The sequence below is a fragment of the Protomyctophum parallelum genome (assembly GCF_964188405.1).
Source record: "Protomyctophum parallelum genome assembly, chromosome: 10".
Lineage (NCBI taxonomy): Eukaryota > Metazoa > Chordata > Actinopteri > Myctophiformes > Myctophidae > Protomyctophum > Protomyctophum parallelum.
In genome coordinates this window covers 14,461,003-14,482,544 of record NC_139704.1, presented here as the reverse complement: position 1 = coordinate 14,482,544, position 21,542 = coordinate 14,461,003, and the positions used below count along the sequence as shown (strand labels likewise).

The window sequence follows — 21,542 nt, the reverse complement described above, 5'->3', positions numbered from 1 at the left end:
TTGTATGTGATCTGACGCCTACCGTGTTATTGAATAAATCTCTGTTAGCCCAGCAGAATTCCTAGTATGGTTTAAGGTATATAGATATCACACTGGTCAAAGGTCAAATACGTGTATTTGTGGCTGGGCCACTGGCATAGCCGTCCAGGTACCTAGGCTGTGCTCCACCCTGACGGTTTGAGTCCCGATCCCAACGACCTTTGTTTGCATGTCACTCCCCATCTCTCTCTCCCTCCTATCAATAAAAAGCATAAAAGCCACAAAATAAAATATAAAATAAAAATTGTGTGTGTGTGTGTGTGTGTGTGTGTGTGTGTGTGTGTGTGTGTGTGTGTGTGTGTGTGTGTGTGTGTGTGTGTGTGTGTGTGTGGGCGCGCAGGGCGCACACAAGAAATCATCCAAAGTCATAAAAATAAAGTTCTTTCATCTCCCAACTTTACTTTAAAAATATGATCCTTCCCAAAATCAATGCTTGTGATTAATTCATCAGATTTATCCCATTTTAAATAGGTTGTGCAAACACCTCAGGAACAAGTATCACAAAAAGTCACTTTGTCTACTTAATAAGTTTGGAAAGCCATATTGCCAAACTTTAATTTCTTCTAATCCTCTGCAAGGAACGGGCTGTAAAAAAAGGTCTACTCAATTTCATTATTTTAACACTAAATGCTGACAGTATTTCTTCCCCCTTTTTTATTTCCATTTGAGTTCTAGTTGTATTTATAAGATTTCCTTGCATCCATCCTGCATTTTGTCCATGACAATTTACCATATCATGCAAGAATAATGAAATGCAAATAAACATATAACTAGACATTAAACAATTAATACGTTGGCGCAGGTTACTAGAAATGAGCTCACATACTGGCTTAAATATTTTTTAGTCTGTGAATATTAAATGTGTAATTGCATTTAATGAAATTGTTTTCTTGATGGATTTTGTGGGGAAGATTCATATCCAACATTTTGAAAGGTTAAAATACTGCAATGCCCGTGTCATTATAGTAACTACGGAGATTAAAAGCTCTGCATGTTTTTGAAATTACTTGTCAAAGCTATTTTGCTGGTGAGTCACGTTTTGTTTTGTTTTGCTCCCTAAAATCCTCTGCCGTCTGTATTCTTGATAATTTAATTTCAAATTAAGTGGAAAATATCCATCATCGCTTTAAAATATGCTAATTATTTGATGCCTGTGTAAGAATTAAAAGTACGGTATGTATCATAATTCATAACATAATTTAGTGTTATGAAAAGGTACAAAGTCTGTGTAAAATAATTAATATTTCTGAGTAATATATATTAATTATTCTACACCAGTCCCATTTGTCTCTTTAGTGGATATTTTTGTAAAAGGATTGCATGTTGTCTTCAGGCTAAGCAGTTGAGTGTAAAAGGGGTAGTTCTTAGTTCTAACTAGGTGCCAGTATTGTGGTACTGTGGTGTCTTGTCTGTTACGGTACCGTAGTCGTGGAGATGAATCTTAACTTGTGTTTAGTGACTCCTCCTACTGCTTTATTTTATCATTCCATTATTCAAAATATCTTAGTATACTTTACATGTATAATGTTGGCCTTCTTCCTTCTAGTTCTTTCTTTCTACAACATATTTTAGCCATTGATGTTTCCACTATTAACTTTATGACCAAGCCGGTGCATTTTTGGAACCCTTTCAGAACATTTTCTAATATTAGGCCAAATCATGTCTAATGTCTAATTGTCTAAAAAGAAAATGTGTGCAGAGATATTACTCCATATTGTATACAGTACACAGTGCAGTATATACAGTACATGTAAACCTCTAAATATTTCCACCTCAAATTTCAATCCGCTATTTTTCCGTTATTTTTCTCTCTATTCTCAGAGGTAATCGTTATCACTTCTTTGACTTGCATGGATATTTCCAGATCATGGTTTCGGCCATAGTGAATGCACTTTTTGTCCCTTCTCAGCTCCAGTAGTTTTGGACCATGAGTAAACATAAAGGACTGGTGTGCGTGTCCCTCCAGTGGAGTATTTATTGTTTGTGTGGCAGGATTCCCCTCACTCCACAGACTAGTACACGGAACAATTCCACCCCAATCTACACTGTAAAATCCTCAGTGTTAATTTAACTTATCTCATTATTTAGCTGGGGACCCCCTGGAACCACTGGGGGTGCACAGCCCCCATGTTGAGAAGCAGTGCTGTGTAGACTAAAGAGTAGAGTAAACCACCAGAAGAATAGCTGTTAAAGCAACTTATGCTGCCTTATGTGACTGGTATGAGTTACTGTGAGAGAATGGGACTTAATAAATCTTGAACAATCTCATGTAGGTGAGTGTGATGGGGAAACTTGACATCAAAAAGGGGGAGATCTCACAGCCATGAAAATCTACAATACAGTACATCATGTTAGTATAGGGGTTCATGAGCTATGGCATACATGGGCAACTGGCGGCCAGGGGGGTGCTATTTTTGATACATCAGAATATGCAATGTGGCCCTCTAGAGTGAGTGTGGAACTATAGTGGGCCTCTAGTGAGTGTGGAACTATAGTGGCCCTCTCCATCTTCAAAGTTGCCCACCCCTGAGCTATGGCACAATAAACTTCACAAGTGTTAAATTAACTTGGAGTGTGTAAAAAATGGTCCGACTCTCAGAGTTGAATTAACGCTAGATTTCGCTGTGTACTGCTTGTTTGTGACTCCACACCATCACAGACGGGTGACAAATTAAAGGAAAAACGTGAATAAATCAATGGCGAAACATACCAAATGCAGATGTTCCATATAGGTGTACCGCATCATACAATTAAGAAATTAACATTTGATTATGGCATGTACAAAACTCTAGCTAGAGATGATTGAGACTCATATGACTCATCAATGCAGTTCTGTCAGCATCAACAACTACAGTACATAGATAGTGATGTCATACTAGATGGCTGCAGTGCATATACCCCTCAAAGACAAATGCATATTCATTCAGTCTACAGAGACATAGGTGGCATCAGATGAGTCATCCTTCACCGTATAGTGGACACTGGACGAGTGCATTTGTAGCATAGCCCAAGAGAACAGCACAGGCCTGAATGCTTGGCTCTGGTGTGCTCTTTCCCTGGTATAGTTTCGGTCCACCTGTTCCCATTAGAGGGAACGGTCATTGAAGGGTCAAATGATTAAAACATTTCTATCCTGATGGGAGTGGTCCCTTCCAGTGCCCTCCCCTCCCCCCATCTATAAGGCAATGAATGGTTTGATGACCTTGTCACAGATCTCAACACAATTGAACACCTCCCCATCATCAAAACACCTATTGAGGGAATATCTTATCTGGTGTTCAGTCGGGTTCCAGAGAACCTATGCCATAGTGCATTGAAGCTGTTCTGGGAGCTTGCAGTGCCCAATGCCTTACTAAGACACTTTATTTTGTTTTTTCCTTTAATGTGTCACCCATCTGCATCTCTATGAGCTCTTATGTAATATTGGCGCTGCTCACATAGGACCAGAGACGGGGCCTCTAAGACGTTCTCCTGGGTTACTGGATAGCCTCTAGCTAGTGTAGGTCAAACGTATCGGTGACAAGGCATCAGGCACGTCATATCTTTCCATCTCTCTCCATCCATTAACTCTCTCTCCTCATGCCCCTCTTGTGTAACCGTTGCCATGGAGGTGAGACAGGGTTTCCATGGTGTCGTGGTCATGTTAGGAGAACATTTTGTCTTGACCGGGGTCATGCCAATTAATGTCATAGGCCATTAAAGATAGGGAAGGACATGTGCTGTTTCTTTCAGCAGCAAAGCACATTTGTAGTTCATAAAAACGGATCCTTTTATTGGTTCTTTAATGAGACAAAGCAGGCTACACCAGAAAAAAGCTTGTTTTTTGTTATAACAACTGCACTCTTACATACATTTATACAGTCATGGACTCCCTTTGTATAACACCACACAAATCTATATATTCAATGGCTTTTCAGGGTTTTTACTTGATAAAGGTAGCGTGTGTGTGTGTGTGTGTGTGTGTGTGTGTGTGTGTGTGTGTGTGTGTGTGTGTGTGTGTGTGTGTGTGTGTGTGTGTGTGTGTGTGTGTGTGTGTGTGTGTGTGTGTGTGTGTGTGTGTGTGTGTGTGTGTGTAAATTGTTGTTGTGTCTGACCGCTCGTGGTTATTTTTACTTTTCGAGACGACGTTCCTTACCCTCCTCTTGCCCCTTCAAGTTGACCTTTCACTTATGACCTTCCAAGGTGAATGGAATTCACAACAAAGATTAAAATTCCTAAAGGAGGTACTCATAGTACATCAACCTAGTGTCTTTGCTCTTGAAGAACATGCTTTTCTCATCTTCAAAGTACTACGTTTTTTTTTTATATATATTTTTTTGTCACATACAAAACAAAAAAAGTCCATTATATACATCTTCTTAATTCTCCCATGTTGCAACCTCAGGTCCTTTTTCCCATGGTGGCAGAAAATGTCACATTTGACATGATTTTTTTTGGCCAAGGTGTAGACCACCGGTTCGGTCCGGTCCGGTGCAGTCCGGTTGAAGCATCCAGTTTGTTTTCCTAAATTCACTCTAATCATGCAGCTCAAAAAGACGGAAAAATAAAATGATGGTGTATAATAATCTTTAGAAATCCTTTTGAAACAGTTGGTCGGTTCAGCAACAAAGTCTCAACATATTGGAGAGAGTTCCTTTGAAGCATTGGTGGTCCATCTGGGGATGTCTGTTGTCTCCGTTCTGTTGCGTACCATCAATTTCTCACTGTGTTCACCAGTCTGTAGCATTGTGGTGAAGGTAGGGACTGGGGAGATGGGAGGGGGGGGGGGGGGGTGTCAATGGGTCGGTCAGTCAGGCCAGGGGATCATAGTTTGTCTTCATACCGGCCGGTCCACAGCATATTGGCATGGGCTCAGGTTTGACACGGGGTTCTGCACTGCCGGGTAGGCAAAGTTGGCGTGCTGCTTGGCTTTGAGCCGAAGGCTGGCCAGGCTTGAATTGCAGGTGTCTCTGTACATGTAGGGGCTCGCCGTAGTGGCATAGGGGCAGGTGGCTGCCGTCACCGCTACCGAGTTGAGTGCTGTGGGGCTGTTGAGGTTGTTGAGGTTGCCCAGGTTGTTGAGGCCTGTGCCGGGAACCCCGGTCACCGCCGAGGGCACCATACTGGAGGCCATGTTCATGGAGGGGATGGAACTGGGGGGGGAGAACATGGGCTGGGACGACAGTGGGCTTACATTCATGGAGTTGAAGAAAGGGAAGCTCTTGGCAGAAAGTGGGCTGCTCGCCAGGCTCTTAGTAGCCCAGTTGTTGTAGGAGTAGCCTGTGTACATATCATCATAGGGCTGCATGAGTCCATTGAACTGGGCACCGAAGCCATTTTTGCATAACTCTGCCTGTTGGTTTCTCTCCCTCTTTCTCCACTTGGCACGTCGGTTCTTGAACCACACCTGCGGGAACAGAGAACGACAAAAACATACTTTATTTATTTCTTACAGAGGATAAACTTACACTGGAGTAACCTAACTCCTTCTAAATACTTTCTGTAATATTGCGAGTGTGTATTCAAAAGACAGTGATCCCTGAAACCAAGTTGAAGTGTATTATCGAACAGACATATTAGGCAAGGCTTATTAAACCTAATTATTCATTTATTTGAATAATGAGATCCCAATGAACTAAATGTCAAGGTAGGGCAATCTTATTATTTTTCTTTCTTCTCAATTTAAGGTTCTATATTTGGAGATTATGAGGAAGAAGCCAAAGCTTTATTGGCAGATCTAAATTGATGTTATTCATTATGCAGATCAGAAATAAAGTTTATTTTTTTTACAAACTTTTCCTTATAACTCTGACAAATACAAAATCAAAACAACCTTTTGACTACAAATACAAGAAAAAAGGTCTATACTAGGCCTGTTGCTTTGTTACCCTCTGCACAAGCACACAACGCGTCGCAAGGCTATTTTTGCCAAATGTTTGCCCTAGAATAGGGACGCTTGGATTCATGTGGTTAATTTATATTCGAAACTTGTGTGGGCCTTCCGTTTGCAGAAATTAATCTCAGACTCTTTACCCTACTACCCTTGGCATTGACGATGCATTGTTCAATTCACTTCCAGCACGGGAGGCATCTGTTGTGATAATAATAGAATGCTGCTGCTGACCATTATAGCAGGAGTACAGTGTACAGTTTCCATCGTACTCAGTGACTGCATGGGGAAACCCCTCCATCAGGGAGAGTAGTTGCCCCATCTTTAATGTGACTCTGAGGCTATGTTAAAGTTAAATGCCCTTGGAAACATCTGACTGTCGAGGTTGTCAGATGGACTGACTTCAGTCTTAGGATTTATACTTTGTTGCACGACGGTGTTGTATGCCACATATAGCTGATCTACAAGCTCACAAAGGGAGCTCGTAGATCAGCGCGTAACCAAGTACAAATCAGGCATTCATCTTCAAACGGCTATGGGCTAGACTAGAGATACTCCACGGATCAGTACATTGCTGAAGACGTTTCCTAGTCGTGAATGTTTCTTGTTGCATTGTGAGATGCACCCTTTTTGCAAAATAATGACATTTAGAAGATTTAGAACATTTTCCTGGGGGTCTTTATGTGTGTACATGCAGTAATATGTGATTTTAGATATTTTAGATTTTAGCAGTGAGCCCAGTGTCTCTGATGTCATGGATAATGGGCTCACTTACGTCCTGAACTACATGTTGTCTCAGTAGGACAGCCTTCCTCCTATCCACAAGGAGGAGCAGTGCACCAAAGCATTATGGGAATTGTAGTCTAGGAAGGAAGTGAGCCCAGTGTTGATGACATCAGAGACACTGCATGGGCTCACTGCTAAAATCTAAAATATCTAAAACCACATATTACACACATAAAGACCCCCAGGAAAGTGTTCTAAATCTTCTAAACGTCATTAACATTGTTTTTATTTTTATTTTTTTAAAGGGTGAAGTGTCCCTTGACACACTGTCACACTGAAAATAGTTTTAAAATATATTTGTGCATGTATTTACTAGTGACAATCTTATCTTGCTCTAAATATATAAGAACAGGTGCATGTTGTTTTGTCTTTTCTTTTATTCTGGGTGGTGTCAAAGCAAACTGAGCCACTGGTGCCAAAAGCAAAACCCACTAGAATTCAATTTCAGTTTCTAACAGACATCAAATACACCAGAAATCTGTTCTCCTTCATGTGATGTTGATGAACACTTATTCAGTATCGCTGTCGAGTTCCTTCCCTGTTCTTTGATAGATAATCACAACATTCTCCGACAGTACTCCACCTCGACTGAATATGAATCAAAGTGGCAGGTAGAGTATTTTGGGCATGCTGGAGTCTATGTCTGCACGAGCTTCTATGCAGGAGTTCAAAAGGCCACTGATCGACATTAGGACGCTGGCAGTGTGTGGTCTGTTGTCCTTTCAAAATAACAACCAAGAGCGCCTGTTATGTGACCTTTCGTCCCGCCAACATTAATTTGATCCATTACTAGTCAAGCAGGCCAACGATTGCATTGTCATCCATCAGAATGTGTGCCCACCTGCTCCAAAAAAAAACACAGTGACCAAACCACTGTGGACAGGGCATAACAGGACATGGCAGTGAGATGGGGTCAGGGTGAACCATACCTCTGACATTTTGGTATCAGTTATGTTACTATTATGCTTTAGTCTAATACATTACATTATACATTAACCACAGTGAAATTAGCCGATCCACAAGCTCACAATGCGTCACAATGCGATGTGTTGTGAAAATGTTCCAAAAATAGGAACTCCAGGGATTAATGTGCTTCAGGAACAAAACATTGCAACAATTGCATGCATTAAAGAAAATGTTCTTAGTTCAAATAATTATAACAATTGGGGAAATAAAAATGTTCTTGAATGGTTGTTTGACTTTGTCGTACTGTACATACAACATACAGAAACACATACTGAAACATGGTTTGCCACTTCAGCCAAGAATACCTGATTTGCCAAAAACTGTACTTAATGCGCAACCAAACAACAGACATAGATGATATTCTGAATATAGATAAACAACACACCTTTTAAAGGACCACTTCACCACTTTTCAAACTATCTTATATAATAGGTCCTCACTAATAATCATGATAAAATGCCACAATTCTTTTCTACTCTGTCTGCGTCTCATAGGAGGGCAGTTCAGAAACCCGTCCACCAGTGACATCATCAGGTTGCCAGTTCGAACCCGGGCTCCCCCAGAGTTACTTTCGAAGTGTCCTTGAGCAAGACACTGAACCCCTAATTGCTCCCGATGTGCTAGTTGGTGCCTGTAAAGAAATCGTGTTTAAAAAAACATCTGCCTAATGATGATGTATGTCACTGGTGGACGGGTTTCTGAACTGCCCTATGAGACACAGATTGAGTAGAAAAATCATGATGTGGTCCTTTAATGACTAAGCCCAAAATATCCAATTTTGGATTAAACTCTCTTCTGAGATTCACTTCAAACCAAGGAGCAATAAACTCTGTTGCAAAGTCACCTTTCTCTCCATGACACACTGACCCCCTTTCCACCGGTTGGTTCCAAATGGGAACCGGTTCAGTTCTTTTTGGTTCTTAGTCCATAAGCCAGAGCTCCAAAATTGGTGGGAAAAACTAGACATATATTAAATTGTTTATAGGATCAATACAAGTAAATTAATACATGATAACCCTTCCACAGTATAGAAGCTTTTCATATTTTCTATTATTTAGCATATTTTCCTACATAAAGCCTCATTTGCATATTTAAAAATGTAAAATTTGTAATACAATGAATCAATAAATCAAGTTTCATGGTGATAACAATCTAATATAGGTATAGTTTTGCCCACTCAATTCATAATTAACGTTCCAATTTTGGAGCTCTGGCTCATGGTCTCAGAACCAAAAAGAACTGAACCGGTTCCCATTGGGAACCAACCGGTGGAAAAGGGACCACAGTGTTTAGGAAAGCCATTAGTTTTGATCATCAGTACAAGCTAAACAAAACTAACAAAACTGTGAAGCATCACTGAAACCATGAATCAATTATGGAACCCCTCATCCCGGTCTTTATGGAACCCCTCATCCCGGTCTTTATGGAACCCCTCATCCCGGTCTTTATGGAACCCCTCATCCCGGTCCCGGAATGCAGATAGTATTGAATATTGACTCTGCTCGGCTCCAGGATGAAACAACGAGGGGGTAGTTGAAAATGGCGAGGGACAATCGCCACAGCTTTTCGTCCTGCCATGTCTCACATTTGCCATTGACAATGAAAGGAGAATTCACATCATATGTGCCTGAAATATGACATATTTGTGGCAACACAAACATTAAATGCCATTGACAATGAAAGGAAAATTTACCTCATATGTAGACGAGCAAATCGACTAACCAATCACATAAATTCAGTTGTCATCTTGATCATGGTGAAAATATGAGTTCTATATATACAGCTTTTGTCCCCACACGTCGCAATATTTGCCATTGACAATGAAAGGAGAAATTGGGTCAAATGTCTGCCAAATATTACGTAAATCTTGTCCCCACATTTCTCATATTTGCCATTGACAATGAAAGGAGAAATTAGGTCAAATGTCCAACAAATATGATGTAAATTTGTATGATGACAAGAGCTCCCCTCACTTCACACGGGTTTTAAAACATTGTGTCATGGTTAAAAGATAATAACATAAGTGGACAAATTAATTCATGAAGAAGTATATCATTTTTTTATTTTATGATGTACGACGACAAGAGCGCCCCACTTCACACGGGTGTGGTTTTTATATAGCCTAGTAAAACAATTTATAAAACTTAAACTGAGGGGGCGTAATTTGCAACTGAGGGTGCCAGGCCCCCTCTGGCAACCCTGTGGCACAGGGCCTGCATGTTTGACTATGTGCATGTTCTTTATTGACTGTGTACGGAGTGTGTGATGCGAAGTATTTGGGACTGTACCCACCCTGACACGGGCCTCTGTCAGGTTGGTCCAGACGGCGATCTCCTCGCGTGTGCTCATGTCAGGGTAGCGGTTCCTCTGGAACGTGGCTTCCAGCTCCTGGAGCTGCTGACTGGTGAAGTGGGTCCTCTGTCTGCGCTGCTTCTTCTTCAGGGAGCCGTCGTCGGCGTTCGACTCATCTAGCTGGTTCTGTTGGGATTTTTCTGTATCTGGAGAGAGGGGGACAGATGTCACGCGATCAGGTGTGAAGGGTGCTGGTGAGTGGTAGAGATATGGACACCATTGCATGCCTGTATTCACATGTTTGTCAAGGAAATAAAAATGTATGTAAAAAATAATAAAGTATGTGTTTTGGGGATTGCCTGAGTGTATTGATATCACCAAATTGTGTATTTTAAAGAATGCTCTTGGGATTCAAACCCGCAACACACTGTCGGACATTAATAACATTTTTGTGCCTGAGCAGAAACTATATAACGTTTTTTTCTTTCTTTTTTTATTGACATTTAATGAAATTATTATTATCATTATAATATTATTATTTATTATGTATTTATTTATATAAGTCAATATAATGTCTTTCAATGTTCCTCACCGTCATTAAATGTTATTGCAATTTCAGATCCTCATATAGGAGGAGTGTGGCAGCAGCATCCCTCCAATTCCACCACAATATGACATAGGAAACGTGACTGTGCCAACTGAGAGTGGATCCTAACACAGTCGACCGCATTACCCTCTCTCATTTCAAAGATGTGCCAAGGCCATCAGTCATTATATTTGGCCCAGTCACGGTAGGTTATGGGACCACACAACCCTGTTATGTCTGCCGGGGATCCTCTCAGCCCTCCATGATCAGAGCTCCGCAATTTGAGGACCCCACAGAAAGCAGTGAAATTAGTTGGCTACCTAATCCCACAGATCAGGCTTTTGTGACTGGGGCAGGTTGGGCTCTGTTTGGTGAGGGCTTAACTCTCTGGGAGTAGTTTGAAATGATCAGCAGGATTTAAAAAGAGACTCCGCAGGGCCACCGGCAAAACCAATAAGGGCCGAGGCTGGGCTGTTATCTGGCAGTAAACTGACACTGGGTTAGCCGTCACTTAAGGCCAAAGTCTATAATACAATACAGAGGAAAGGGCAGACCTTTTTAAACCTTATATGTAGTCAACAACAATAGGAGCAATCTGGCTGATAATGTGCCTACATGAGAGAGCTGTTCGAGGGTCAACTTCTCAATGAACATAATCTGAACAAACTGGTGATGGAGATGCAGTCTTCACAGCCAAAACGTTGGTCCAATAAATACCTTTTTTAATTGCAACATTTGAGTGTCATCCTCTATTTTGTTTTCTGAGACACACTCAAACGAAGATATAAACCTTGAAATGGCATGTGTTCTCACACAGTAGCCTACATTACAACATGAAACAAAACTATTCATAAAAAAGGTTCTGTGATATTAACCATAACCATTAATATTTATCTTAGAGGGGAGGGAATCAAAAGGGAATCCCACATAACACCCTTTCAAACTTTTTCTGTCATTGGATGCATGACAGAATAAATGTGTGCCCCCCCCCCCCCCCCCTTCTCCTTCAGGCCGTTTTAGTTTAAGTTCCGAACATAAACGATGACAATTAATAGAAAGCGAGAGGGGCCGCAGTAAGACCTGCTGCACGTTTAACCAGACAAGATTATAAATAGGGTAAAGGCTTTACAGTAAATTAGCGTTCTTAAGGAGCATGCTACATGGATGGATTTATACCGCGCTGACATTTCTTTCAAAGTAATTTTGCAGCTGACTTGCGAGGAGAATGTCTGAAGGCTTGTTAGGGGTGGATTTACGAGCAGTCAGACACAGTTGTTTGGCAATTAAATGTGAATTTATACGCTTTCGCTCCGTGCGCACACAAAATAAATAAATGAATGCAGCTCCCATGGGGTTCTAAGTTAGGCTGGTTTAATACAGAGAGGGCAGATTGCAGAACAGATTTTTCTGAAAGATCCCGCTGGAAAGATCATGTCGTGTTATATAGCTACTACATATTTCAGACCTGTAGGCCTATAATGTCAACAGATCAACACTGCATGAGTTGCCTGTGACATTCTCCAGGGGCCTTCTTATCGTGAATTATCGTGAACTTGAATTGGTTTATCAGATTTTAAAATACATCTGTAAACAACATGAGATTGCATTGCAACCTGAAAATGTCAGGAATGTAACTCCTTATTTATTATAAGATGTTTGTGATGGTGTGTGCTATTGGCCTGTTATAATGTGATGCTTTGACCACGTTATCACACAACATTCGATCAACTTAAATGTAGTGTTACAATATAAGCCACACTATTAGCCTATAATAGAAAATCGATATAACATAATGTTCCAATTGTGCTGCATAAAATAGACAGCATAGGCCGAAATAAATCCACAAGACTGTAGGCCTATATGCAGCAGCATGCAGCCTATAATAAACGTGACAAGTCTTACAATTACACTGCATGCATGCATGCATTGCAAACTAAAATAAGATATACATCTGCGCAAATCACGGAAGCGGGTGAGATTTAGCCTATATGCCCTATATACCTATACACCTTTAATTTTTAATGAAGGCCTATACGACCTGCTTGACTGCACTGTTTTAATTTAAAATGTCGTGTCCATTACATTTTGACATCAATCCCAGAATAGCCTACATCTTCGCTTATATGTATTCGAGTTCGGCTAACTGCCTCTAATTTTTTTACTTTTCGCATATCATATATAGGCTATATATAGGCTTAATGTTTCGATTAATTAAGATCAACACACAAATAACATAATATAATAAATAGGCTCACATGCAGCACAACAATTGTTTTTCCCCCCTTCCAATTATAGATGATAGCTCTCAGCGATTATAGGCATAGGCTTACTGGATGAAATACACGCCAGAAATATATAGCCTTGTGAAATTCACATGTTTGGTGTGGATATATAGGCCACACCAAACATCATTGTAACGAATTGGCACATGTTCATGCACACGTATAGCTTATAGCTATACGCAGTGAAGTAGCATGCGGGGAAAAAATATATTAAAATTAGATTAGACTGTTCTCAATATTTGTATATAGGCTATATTCACTATCATTATTTGTCTATGCCCATTTTCCTTGCCGTGTTGCATTGAGTAAGTAGGCTATAGATGTATGCAGGGCCCTGAAAGTTCGTAGGCTAATTTCATGCATCAACACATGGACGTGGTCAACAACGTGCATGGGACTGACCGCTGTTGTCCTGGCCTTTGCATCCCTGATCGTGTTGAGGAGTCCCAGAGTCCGAGAGTGACAGCGCCGGGCTACGGGCTTCACTGTCCGTCAGAAGGTTAAAATCCATAACCCCGGCGGCCAGGCTCTGAAAACAGCAAGGCAATACACATCAGCACAGCAAAACACGTATAGCCTATACACACACACACACACACACACACACACACACACACACACACACACACACACACACACACACACACACACACACACACACACACACACACACACACACACACACACACACGTGATTCACTATAGGCTAATGTGAACATTGTGTGCCAACTAGAAAACATTGTGTATTTGACTTTCCAAATCCCTTTAATGTAGTAGGCTACTTATAAAGCATGTTGCATTGATATTTGCTGAGTGCTGACATATAGCATGCACTCTTCTATATCCCCTTGAATTGACTCTTTTCGAATTGCTTTGAAGTAATACAGTATATTGCTGCAATAGTTATACGCGACGACACCCCCTACCCCAAATAGCAACCTCGTGGTGGAATAGAATAGGCCGATACTTAATGGAGCCTAAAATAGCAGGCCATTTATTTATACAAGCGCAGTTAACACCTTGAATATGGGGACAGTCACTCCCTCAAAGCAAGAGATTTACGGCGTCGTGGCTCGGTATTGTGAGCATATGCTGCCCACTTAGCCGTCTATCAACTGTTTCGGGTGTAGCTCCCAAAATGAGTCTCATAAAAACAGAATGGCATCTGCCCTAGAAGTATGATCGGCGTGCTCTACTGTGTAAGCCCGTTTACCAAAATTACATTCAGAATTCGAGAACTGGCGGACGACGAGTGATTGAATTTGCTCCGTTCTTTTTTCCTCCCACATATGTCATCAAAATTGTGTTAAAATCATAGCCTAATAAAGCCATGAGGGAGTGTGTGCTGGTGAAATCCGGGCCATCTTTTCTTCGTGGTTTATTAGCCGCAGATCAGATTCAGATGCCACATTGTGTGCCAGTGTGAGACCAGTCAGACCACGTGACCTCTGCTGCGTTCTAAATGTCTGGACTCGAGGAGGTCCACCCGTGTGTCCATCATCATAACATGGCACTGTGACAAGACCCACCCCCTGCTCTGTCCACATGCCAAACATCAGAAAAACCACTGTACGTGGACGTCAGACAGAAATACTTGGTTGAACTTGTGAACCAGACATTGTGTCACCATTCGAAGCCATTGAAATTATGTTTTTTGTGATGCATTCCCCTTTGAACATCTAAAGCATGCGGCTGTTCTCTATGAGCTGGCCCTGTGAAGCCGAAGCCGAATTATTATTTTAATATATGTTTTTATTGGTAGAAAGTTTCAACAAGTCCGAATACGTTTTTTAAGTATTCATGTTTATAGTGTGTTTTCTGCATGCTATAGGTTAGGACTTAACTGAGTTCAGTGTTCATCATAGGCAACTTTTGTTATTTCACAAAAATGCAAAATGTCTATGAAGTCATTTTAAGTGCCAGTGAGGATTCAGAATGTCACTGCAATTTCATAGAATCTGATTTCTATAAGCAGTAAGTTTAATAGAAGGATCAAACACAGGCTTGCTGCCTGTGAAAGCATAACAATGACTAACTTAACATCCACAGCCAGAAAGGAACTGGTTGCAATAACGTGTTCCTTCCACGCGCTACGTCCAACCAGGGAAACTCCCCCCTGTCAGGTGTAAAGGAGCAACTTGGACACTCAAGCATGAAGGAAGCATGAGTTAAGTCCGTTGCTCTCCCTAGGTTGGCGGAGGGTGTGTAGAGCCCAGGATCACATCACAGGATGATTGACACAGGGGTGAAAAATGGGTTACAAAATCGTGGGACAAAAATATATATAAAAAAAACAAAAAAAACATCCACAGCCAGAATTGTATTTATTTTGCTGATGATAGCTATAATGTTAAACCCTAAAATATATTAGCACTGTAATTTTTGGATTTCATAAGGGGAACCAAAAGCCAAAGCCTTGGAAAGAATTAAGACGCCACTTGAATAGCAGCTGGCATGGCACGCAAGAGCCATGCAGCAAAGACATATTGTGCAGTATATGGTATACAGGTGCTATAGCCTAATTAATGCCAACAAATGGGGTCAATATGAGGAGAAGGAGGTTGTGGTGCACCCAACTGATTATCACAAGGGGAAGAACAGGTGAATGGGGTCACGACTCACACGTCACAGGCATCACGAACCAAAACAATTTGATGCAGTGTTTTCGAGCAATAGGCCTATATATAAATAATGTTTTTGCTTTGATATCTGATCCAGGCCTACACTCTTAATTCCTGCCCAAATCATCCAACACATGTATCCCACCCTAACCTGTTTAATGACAAGCAGGCCAATGCTCCAGACAGCCTATAGAGTAGACTTTTGTCCCTCCTGGCTGCCAGGCTGTGTGACGTACCATCGTCAGTCAGGACCACAGTCACTCCCCATCTTCTGCCGCATTCTGGAAACTTATCTCTTTCAACTTCACCTCATCGTCTCTGCGTCTCATGCTTACTTATTATGCTTGCATTTGCACCTCCTACTTGTTGACCATGTAGATTGTAGTTATGTTATGTATTGATGCTAGGTATGTTGTTTATTTGCAGACATATGGTAAGTATGTTATTTAGACCGATGCCAGGTTTGATACTTGCTGCTATAGCACATACTTGTTTTCTTAACACTGCACTCGATCACTACCCAGTTGTTGGCAAAGGTTCATGGCACTTACTCTGACCTTGCACTTTGTAATTTGCTCTGGATAAGAGTGCCTGCGAATTCCTAAACTGTAAAATTGTCATATGTATATCAACATTGTTTACAAGCTCAATCATCACCTGATAGTCTACTCGCTTTAAGTTGTTTGTCAGTAGTTTTAGCATTCTACAGAAGTTACACAATGCATATATCAAAATAATTCAGAATCAAAGCTGGGCCCTTCATCATGAGAAAGTGAATGAATAATTGATTATTTTTTTTTAATTCAAAGCTTTACATTTACTGTTTAGAAAGCCTATATATATCCTCTGTGGCACAAATTAAAGTGAAACTTCAATGTTATAACAATAAAACTTGAATTAAAATATTGTCTGTTGTCAAGCAAAATTAAATTTGCCTAAACCATTTCAAAACTTAACTTAATGCACTTTGAGTACTCCAACATGAATAGCACAACTTCAAGAACTTTAAAGAGAGAACTTCATCTGTTTTTTGTTTAACATGCGTGAGAAAAAAAAAGAGAATTTCAAGAAGATTACGCGACAGGAAAATGGGTATTCTATGCTGTTGACGATCTCCCTCAGGCTATCTCTGTATCCCTGGGAAAAAAGATGTGAGATTTGAGGATAAGGTTGAATCTCACAGCAGAGAGATTACTATAGTAAGCACTGCTTCTGTGTTGTGGCTTTGTATTAATGAGCCTCTGATATGGATTTGTGGGTTAAAGTTGACTCTTGGGTCAAAAAGCTCAGATTTCCCCCACCTCATAACCACAGTGTTTTACCTTTGCTGAAAGTCTAACAATGGAGTTTAAACTGACTATAAAGGGAATTGAGATCAAATGCATCCAGGAGTTTATCTTTTCTCTGCACTTTAACCTTTTGACATCAAAAGATATACACTTGGATAAATGCCTATTTATATATTCAACATACTGTAGTGTATAGTTCACTGTTTGTATTTCACGAACACACACCAGTTATATATATGTGGAGTAAAATCTAGTGAGGCCAATTGGCAAAATTCAAGTGGAATACTTGCCTTATAGAGGGCAACAGCTGTTGTTCGTGTGACCCAGGTTTAGTATATCACCATGGAACACCATGTAATTGTCCAGAAATATGAACATGTCAGTCAGACCTATATGCACCAATAAAATGCATGTTCTTTATGTCAACGTGGTGCTAAGACGCAGACTGGCTCGGCAGGCAAAGAGCTTGGGTGACGCAAGCCTGTCATTTTGTATAGAACAAGGTGTTAGTGCCCCCTCGGAGGTGTGACATGATTATATTTCCAAAGCATATGGCCAATAACTATCACTGGGTTAACAAGCAGGCTGATTCGTTCTAGAATATTACAGAAATAGATATTAGGATAGATACTGAGAGTGTAAACATTAAACTGCCGTGGGGACATATTAATATCTCAACACCAAATTCACTTTCAATATTATTTTTATTTATTATCTTATATCTCTAGAGATCGTTGTCATTTTCATGATGTTAAATCGGCTGTATTAGCTAAAACTTTATTGAGTACTGCAATCACAAACTAATTTAAGATTAATATATGGATCACTGATGCATGAACCAGCAGAGATGTCAAAAGCTCAAGTTCATCAGGCCTCCTTTGCAAGGACAGCAACATTTCTTTCCTGTTCAAAAAGGATATTTGATCGGTTCTATCCTACACAAATGCCAAATATTCACTGAATATGTGCATCATAATATTCTTATTTTATTCTTTTCAAAATGCAAGATGTTGACATTAAAACAGGTCATTGGGCATTATGCTGAGCGGATATCATCATATTCATAACATGCCATAATAAAATGTTACAGGCAAATTGCTGACAGTCCTAAACCTACAGAGTAACCTCTACACTCCAACAAGTTTATAGAAAGACAATTATGTTTCTGGGTCTTGTTAGTTATTAGTGCATATTATTCTGCAGCATGCAGCTGAAACTAATCTTCCTTGTGCCGCATGGCATCGACAACGACCTCAAGGGTTTCAAGATTTCCTATCACATATACAGTCTGATACACCATGAAACGTTGCCATAATAGATGTGTATATTTACTATAGGCTATTGCTTTGAACTAGCGGGGCTACATGCAGCATAGGCTGGTGTTCAGCAACGAACACAAATCAAAATGGATGAGAGAGGATGAGGCCTCCGTTTGCATATGCTGGAGTGCTTTGCATTAAGTAGTATAGGCTAGCCCTGTGACATCGATCTAATTAAAATATATATCTGGCCATAATAAAAAAATATATATTTATATATATATCCCAATAATGGAAGCAAAAATCCTCTCATTTTTCAGGAGATTGCTGGGTCCATCTGTTGGTGCGGCTGAGGCAGGCTGCTTACATTTCCACGGACTCCGGCATTATCCTTGGAATTATTCATAAACGCGTTGAGAATTAATTCCTTGGATTAAGAGTTGATTAAGATGTGTGTCACTTTGCTGTCTGAGAACTTATTAAGGGCCTCCTCGAGTAGGTGGCAGATGGAATTTCAGTCCAATGTTTGTAGATGTTAATTTCTCCCCTCCTATAACATACATTTGCATAAGATTGAGGGAGTCTATATTTCGCGCGCATCACACATTTTATGTGCTCGAAGTATAGGCTATAAACCCTATACAACAAAAGTGTTAAAGTATATTGTTCAATATAGGACCTGCAAAATATGTCACCCAGAACCGTGTTCAACAGAAAATAGCCCCCAATTTCCTGTTGGGAAAATGTGCATTTCTAGACCATGCTTGATTATAAGTTTGTTATTGCCTGTAAACTGATTGATGTAATTAATTTATTATAGGAATTTAATCAGTAATGACTAGTGATTAAATCGAAGTTAAAATAAAAATAAAGATATAGCAACATCTTATAACTTTATTGTGGGAGTCTATAAGAAAGAAACGGATGACGAATAAATGGAGCAAATCAGATATCCTGACGGCTTTAATTATGTAAGATGCCGATATACTGGACGTAACCAATTGTCTTGCAATCTATATTACACAGCCTCCATATCCATGTTTATATCCTGTAAACCATCAGTTTTATAAGTGAATGACAACCGAAATCAAATGTATTTTAACAATAATATTATATTATCCTTATAGGCGGAATAATTTTAATGCATGATAGCATATATTATAGTCTGATCATATAGCAAAATATGCGTAATTAAAACGTGCAGACAGACAGGCCTCTCGTGTATTGTGCCATGTACACAGGCCATTGTTGTGAGAGCCAATAGCCTTACTGATAACCATGCAGTAAAATGTTTACACTGCATGCGGAGGCCAAACTTGAACTACGGCTAAACAAATATTATTTTCATATGACCTAACCTTAGGGGCAAATGCAAAATGGCCATGCACGGAAGACCTATCGGAATAGACCAAATGTTCAGTAGCCAATGAAAAAATATATATATATATATCAGTATCCTGGCTTTGATGACAAATTTACCCATGAAAAACATAACATTTTACGTGTCAAAATAGTCTAATAAATATAAGCTGATGCCAAACACAATAAATAAACGGAAGTCTTGAAACTCGTGACTCGAATTGCAAGTTTAGATATACCAAGCAATTCCACCAATCATATTCCCAACATTTTACAAAAACTATTTTTCCTCCATGAAGTTGATATTTGATTTATATTTGTATAAAATATAACGGAAGGAAATATAAGTTTACATTTCTTATGTGAAACACATGATGACTGCTCTAAAAATGTATAATACAAGTTGTAGGAATTAGGAAATGTAGTAACAAATGGGTCTCATTGTCCGCCTTTTAGCCTTTTTTTCGCCACAGGAGAATGGCAAAAACTCAATTAGCAGATTAGCTCAATTATTTGCAGATTAATGGTGGCAGATATAGGCCCAGACAGTGGGTTGTATGGTGAGGGAGTGTGGGGTGGGTAGGCTATGGTTCTGTTTTTCTTTCGGTGGTCTCTTGTGGCTCGCGAGCACCTGCCACCTATCAATTTCGACTAGATCCCCAAATATTTTTGACCTCTGAAATATTTTCACAGTGTTTCCCCTCGGCAAGTCAATAGCATTTGTGTGTTTGGTTTTTGGATCATGTAGTTGTGTATCTATAGGTATATATAGTCTAAAAGATCAACTTGTAACATATAAAACATTTCGGTGTGTAAATTGTGAAATTAAAAATTCTAATGACATAAGAATAATATACAATATACGCAAACAATTACCAAACATGTGGAATAAAATGTATAGGCCTATAGCGGATGTGATTTTAGTTATTATTCAACTCTAAAAATAGTGATTTATGTTTAAATAGTGATAAATAGTGATTTATGTTAAGCTTAGAATAGTACACACATATAGGCAACATTAGGTCTATAGTATTTGTGTATGTGGCTGTCTGGCTGATCGCATTTAATAATTAAAATCGCGCTATCGTGATCTGATCTCCATGACCAAAAGCCAATTGTTTAGCAACGTTTGAGTCAAATCCGTCAAAAATGAGTATAGCCTTTATAGTTTAGGTCTGTACACTGGCTTGGGGTTAAATGTTAGTCTAAATACAGAGAAATGCAAAGCCTGTATAGCCTATAGTTCAGGAGGCACTAACCATGGACCCATCTCTATGACTATGAGTGATGTTCGCGTGTCAACACCCCACGCGCGTCCGGTAAACTTATACGCATAAAATTGTATAGATGTTCCAAACGAATGCGCACAAACAAACGCGCAATTCAGCACAGAGAAACGGAGAGTTTACGCACTTACATCAAATCCCGGTGTGGTTAAATTAATCCCTGGAAAAGGCAAAATTGTTGCGGGAGAATAGCTGTCCTAGACTGATGATGTTGGCTGCTGACATGGACAAAGTCCCCGGTCTGTAAAGACAAAAAATAGGTGAGTTCCTTCCCTCTCTGCGCGCTGTCAGACATGAAGGCAGAGGGAGAGTGATAGGCTTGATCCCCATACAGAGGGGGACTGACTTTATGCTAAATATTGTGTGACAGGTCCACTGTAGAAAGGACGGCCCACTTCACCGCTTTTTTCTTGTCCCCTGCCGCCCTTTCCAGGGCACCCGCACGGAAACACACACACACACACACACACACACACACACACACACACACACACACACACACACACACACACACACACACACACACACACACACACACACACACACACACTGAGAGAGAATTCTCCGCATCATTCTCTCTCTCCAACCCTTCTCTATCTCTCTTGCTCGCTCAGTCGCTCTCTCTTTCTCTCTCTCTTTCTCTCTCTCTCTCTCTCTCTCTCTCGCACGCACGCACGCACACACACACACACACACACACACACACACACACACACACACACACACACACACACACACACACACACACACACACACACACACACACACACACACACACACACACACACACACTGTCACATACACACTGTAAACATATGCACGCGACGTCCTCTTCACCCTTTCAGTCTCTAAATCATTTGGATTCAGTTAGTGATCAGCTTCATCTGCGAGATTAGCGAGTTATCCCG

The 21,542-nt window shown here is 40.2% G+C and overlaps 1 protein-coding gene across 2 annotated transcripts; it reads right to left on the bottom strand.

The window, feature by feature from the left end:
- Nucleotides 1-4,050: 4,050 nt before the first annotated feature.
- pitx3 (paired-like homeodomain 3) lies at nt 4,051-20,944 on the bottom strand. Of its 2 annotated transcripts, none has more exons than XM_083774525.1 (4): nt 20,762-20,944; nt 13,223-13,349; nt 9,953-10,158; nt 4,051-5,425 (listed from the first exon to the last, which is right to left on the bottom strand). In XM_083774525.1, exons 2-4 carry the CDS (start codon nt 13,329-13,331, stop codon nt 4,856-4,858), a joined length of 885 nt encoding a protein of 294 aa, XP_083630651.1. In that variant the 5' UTR covers nt 13,332-13,349; nt 20,762-20,944; the 3' UTR covers nt 4,051-4,855. The 2 variants fall into 2 exon arrangements, with proteins under 2 accessions (XP_083630651.1, XP_083630650.1); XM_083774524.1 differs by having other exon boundaries at nt 20,766-20,944.
- Nucleotides 20,945-21,542: the final 598 nt, after the last annotated feature.

Coding starts and splice junctions, on each gene's coding strand:
- pitx3 (XM_083774525.1), bottom strand. CDS start 13,331: ATGGATTTTAACCTTCTGACGGACAGTGAAGCCCGTAGCCCGGCGCTG. Junction 10,159..13,222: donor CAAAGGCCAGGACAACAGCG/GTCAGTCCCATG, acceptor CCCTCTCTCCAG/ATACAGAAAAATCCCAACAG. Junction 5,426..9,952: donor TGACAGAGGCCCGTGTCAGG/GTGGGTACAGTC, acceptor CTGTTCCCGCAG/GTGTGGTTCAAGAACCGACG.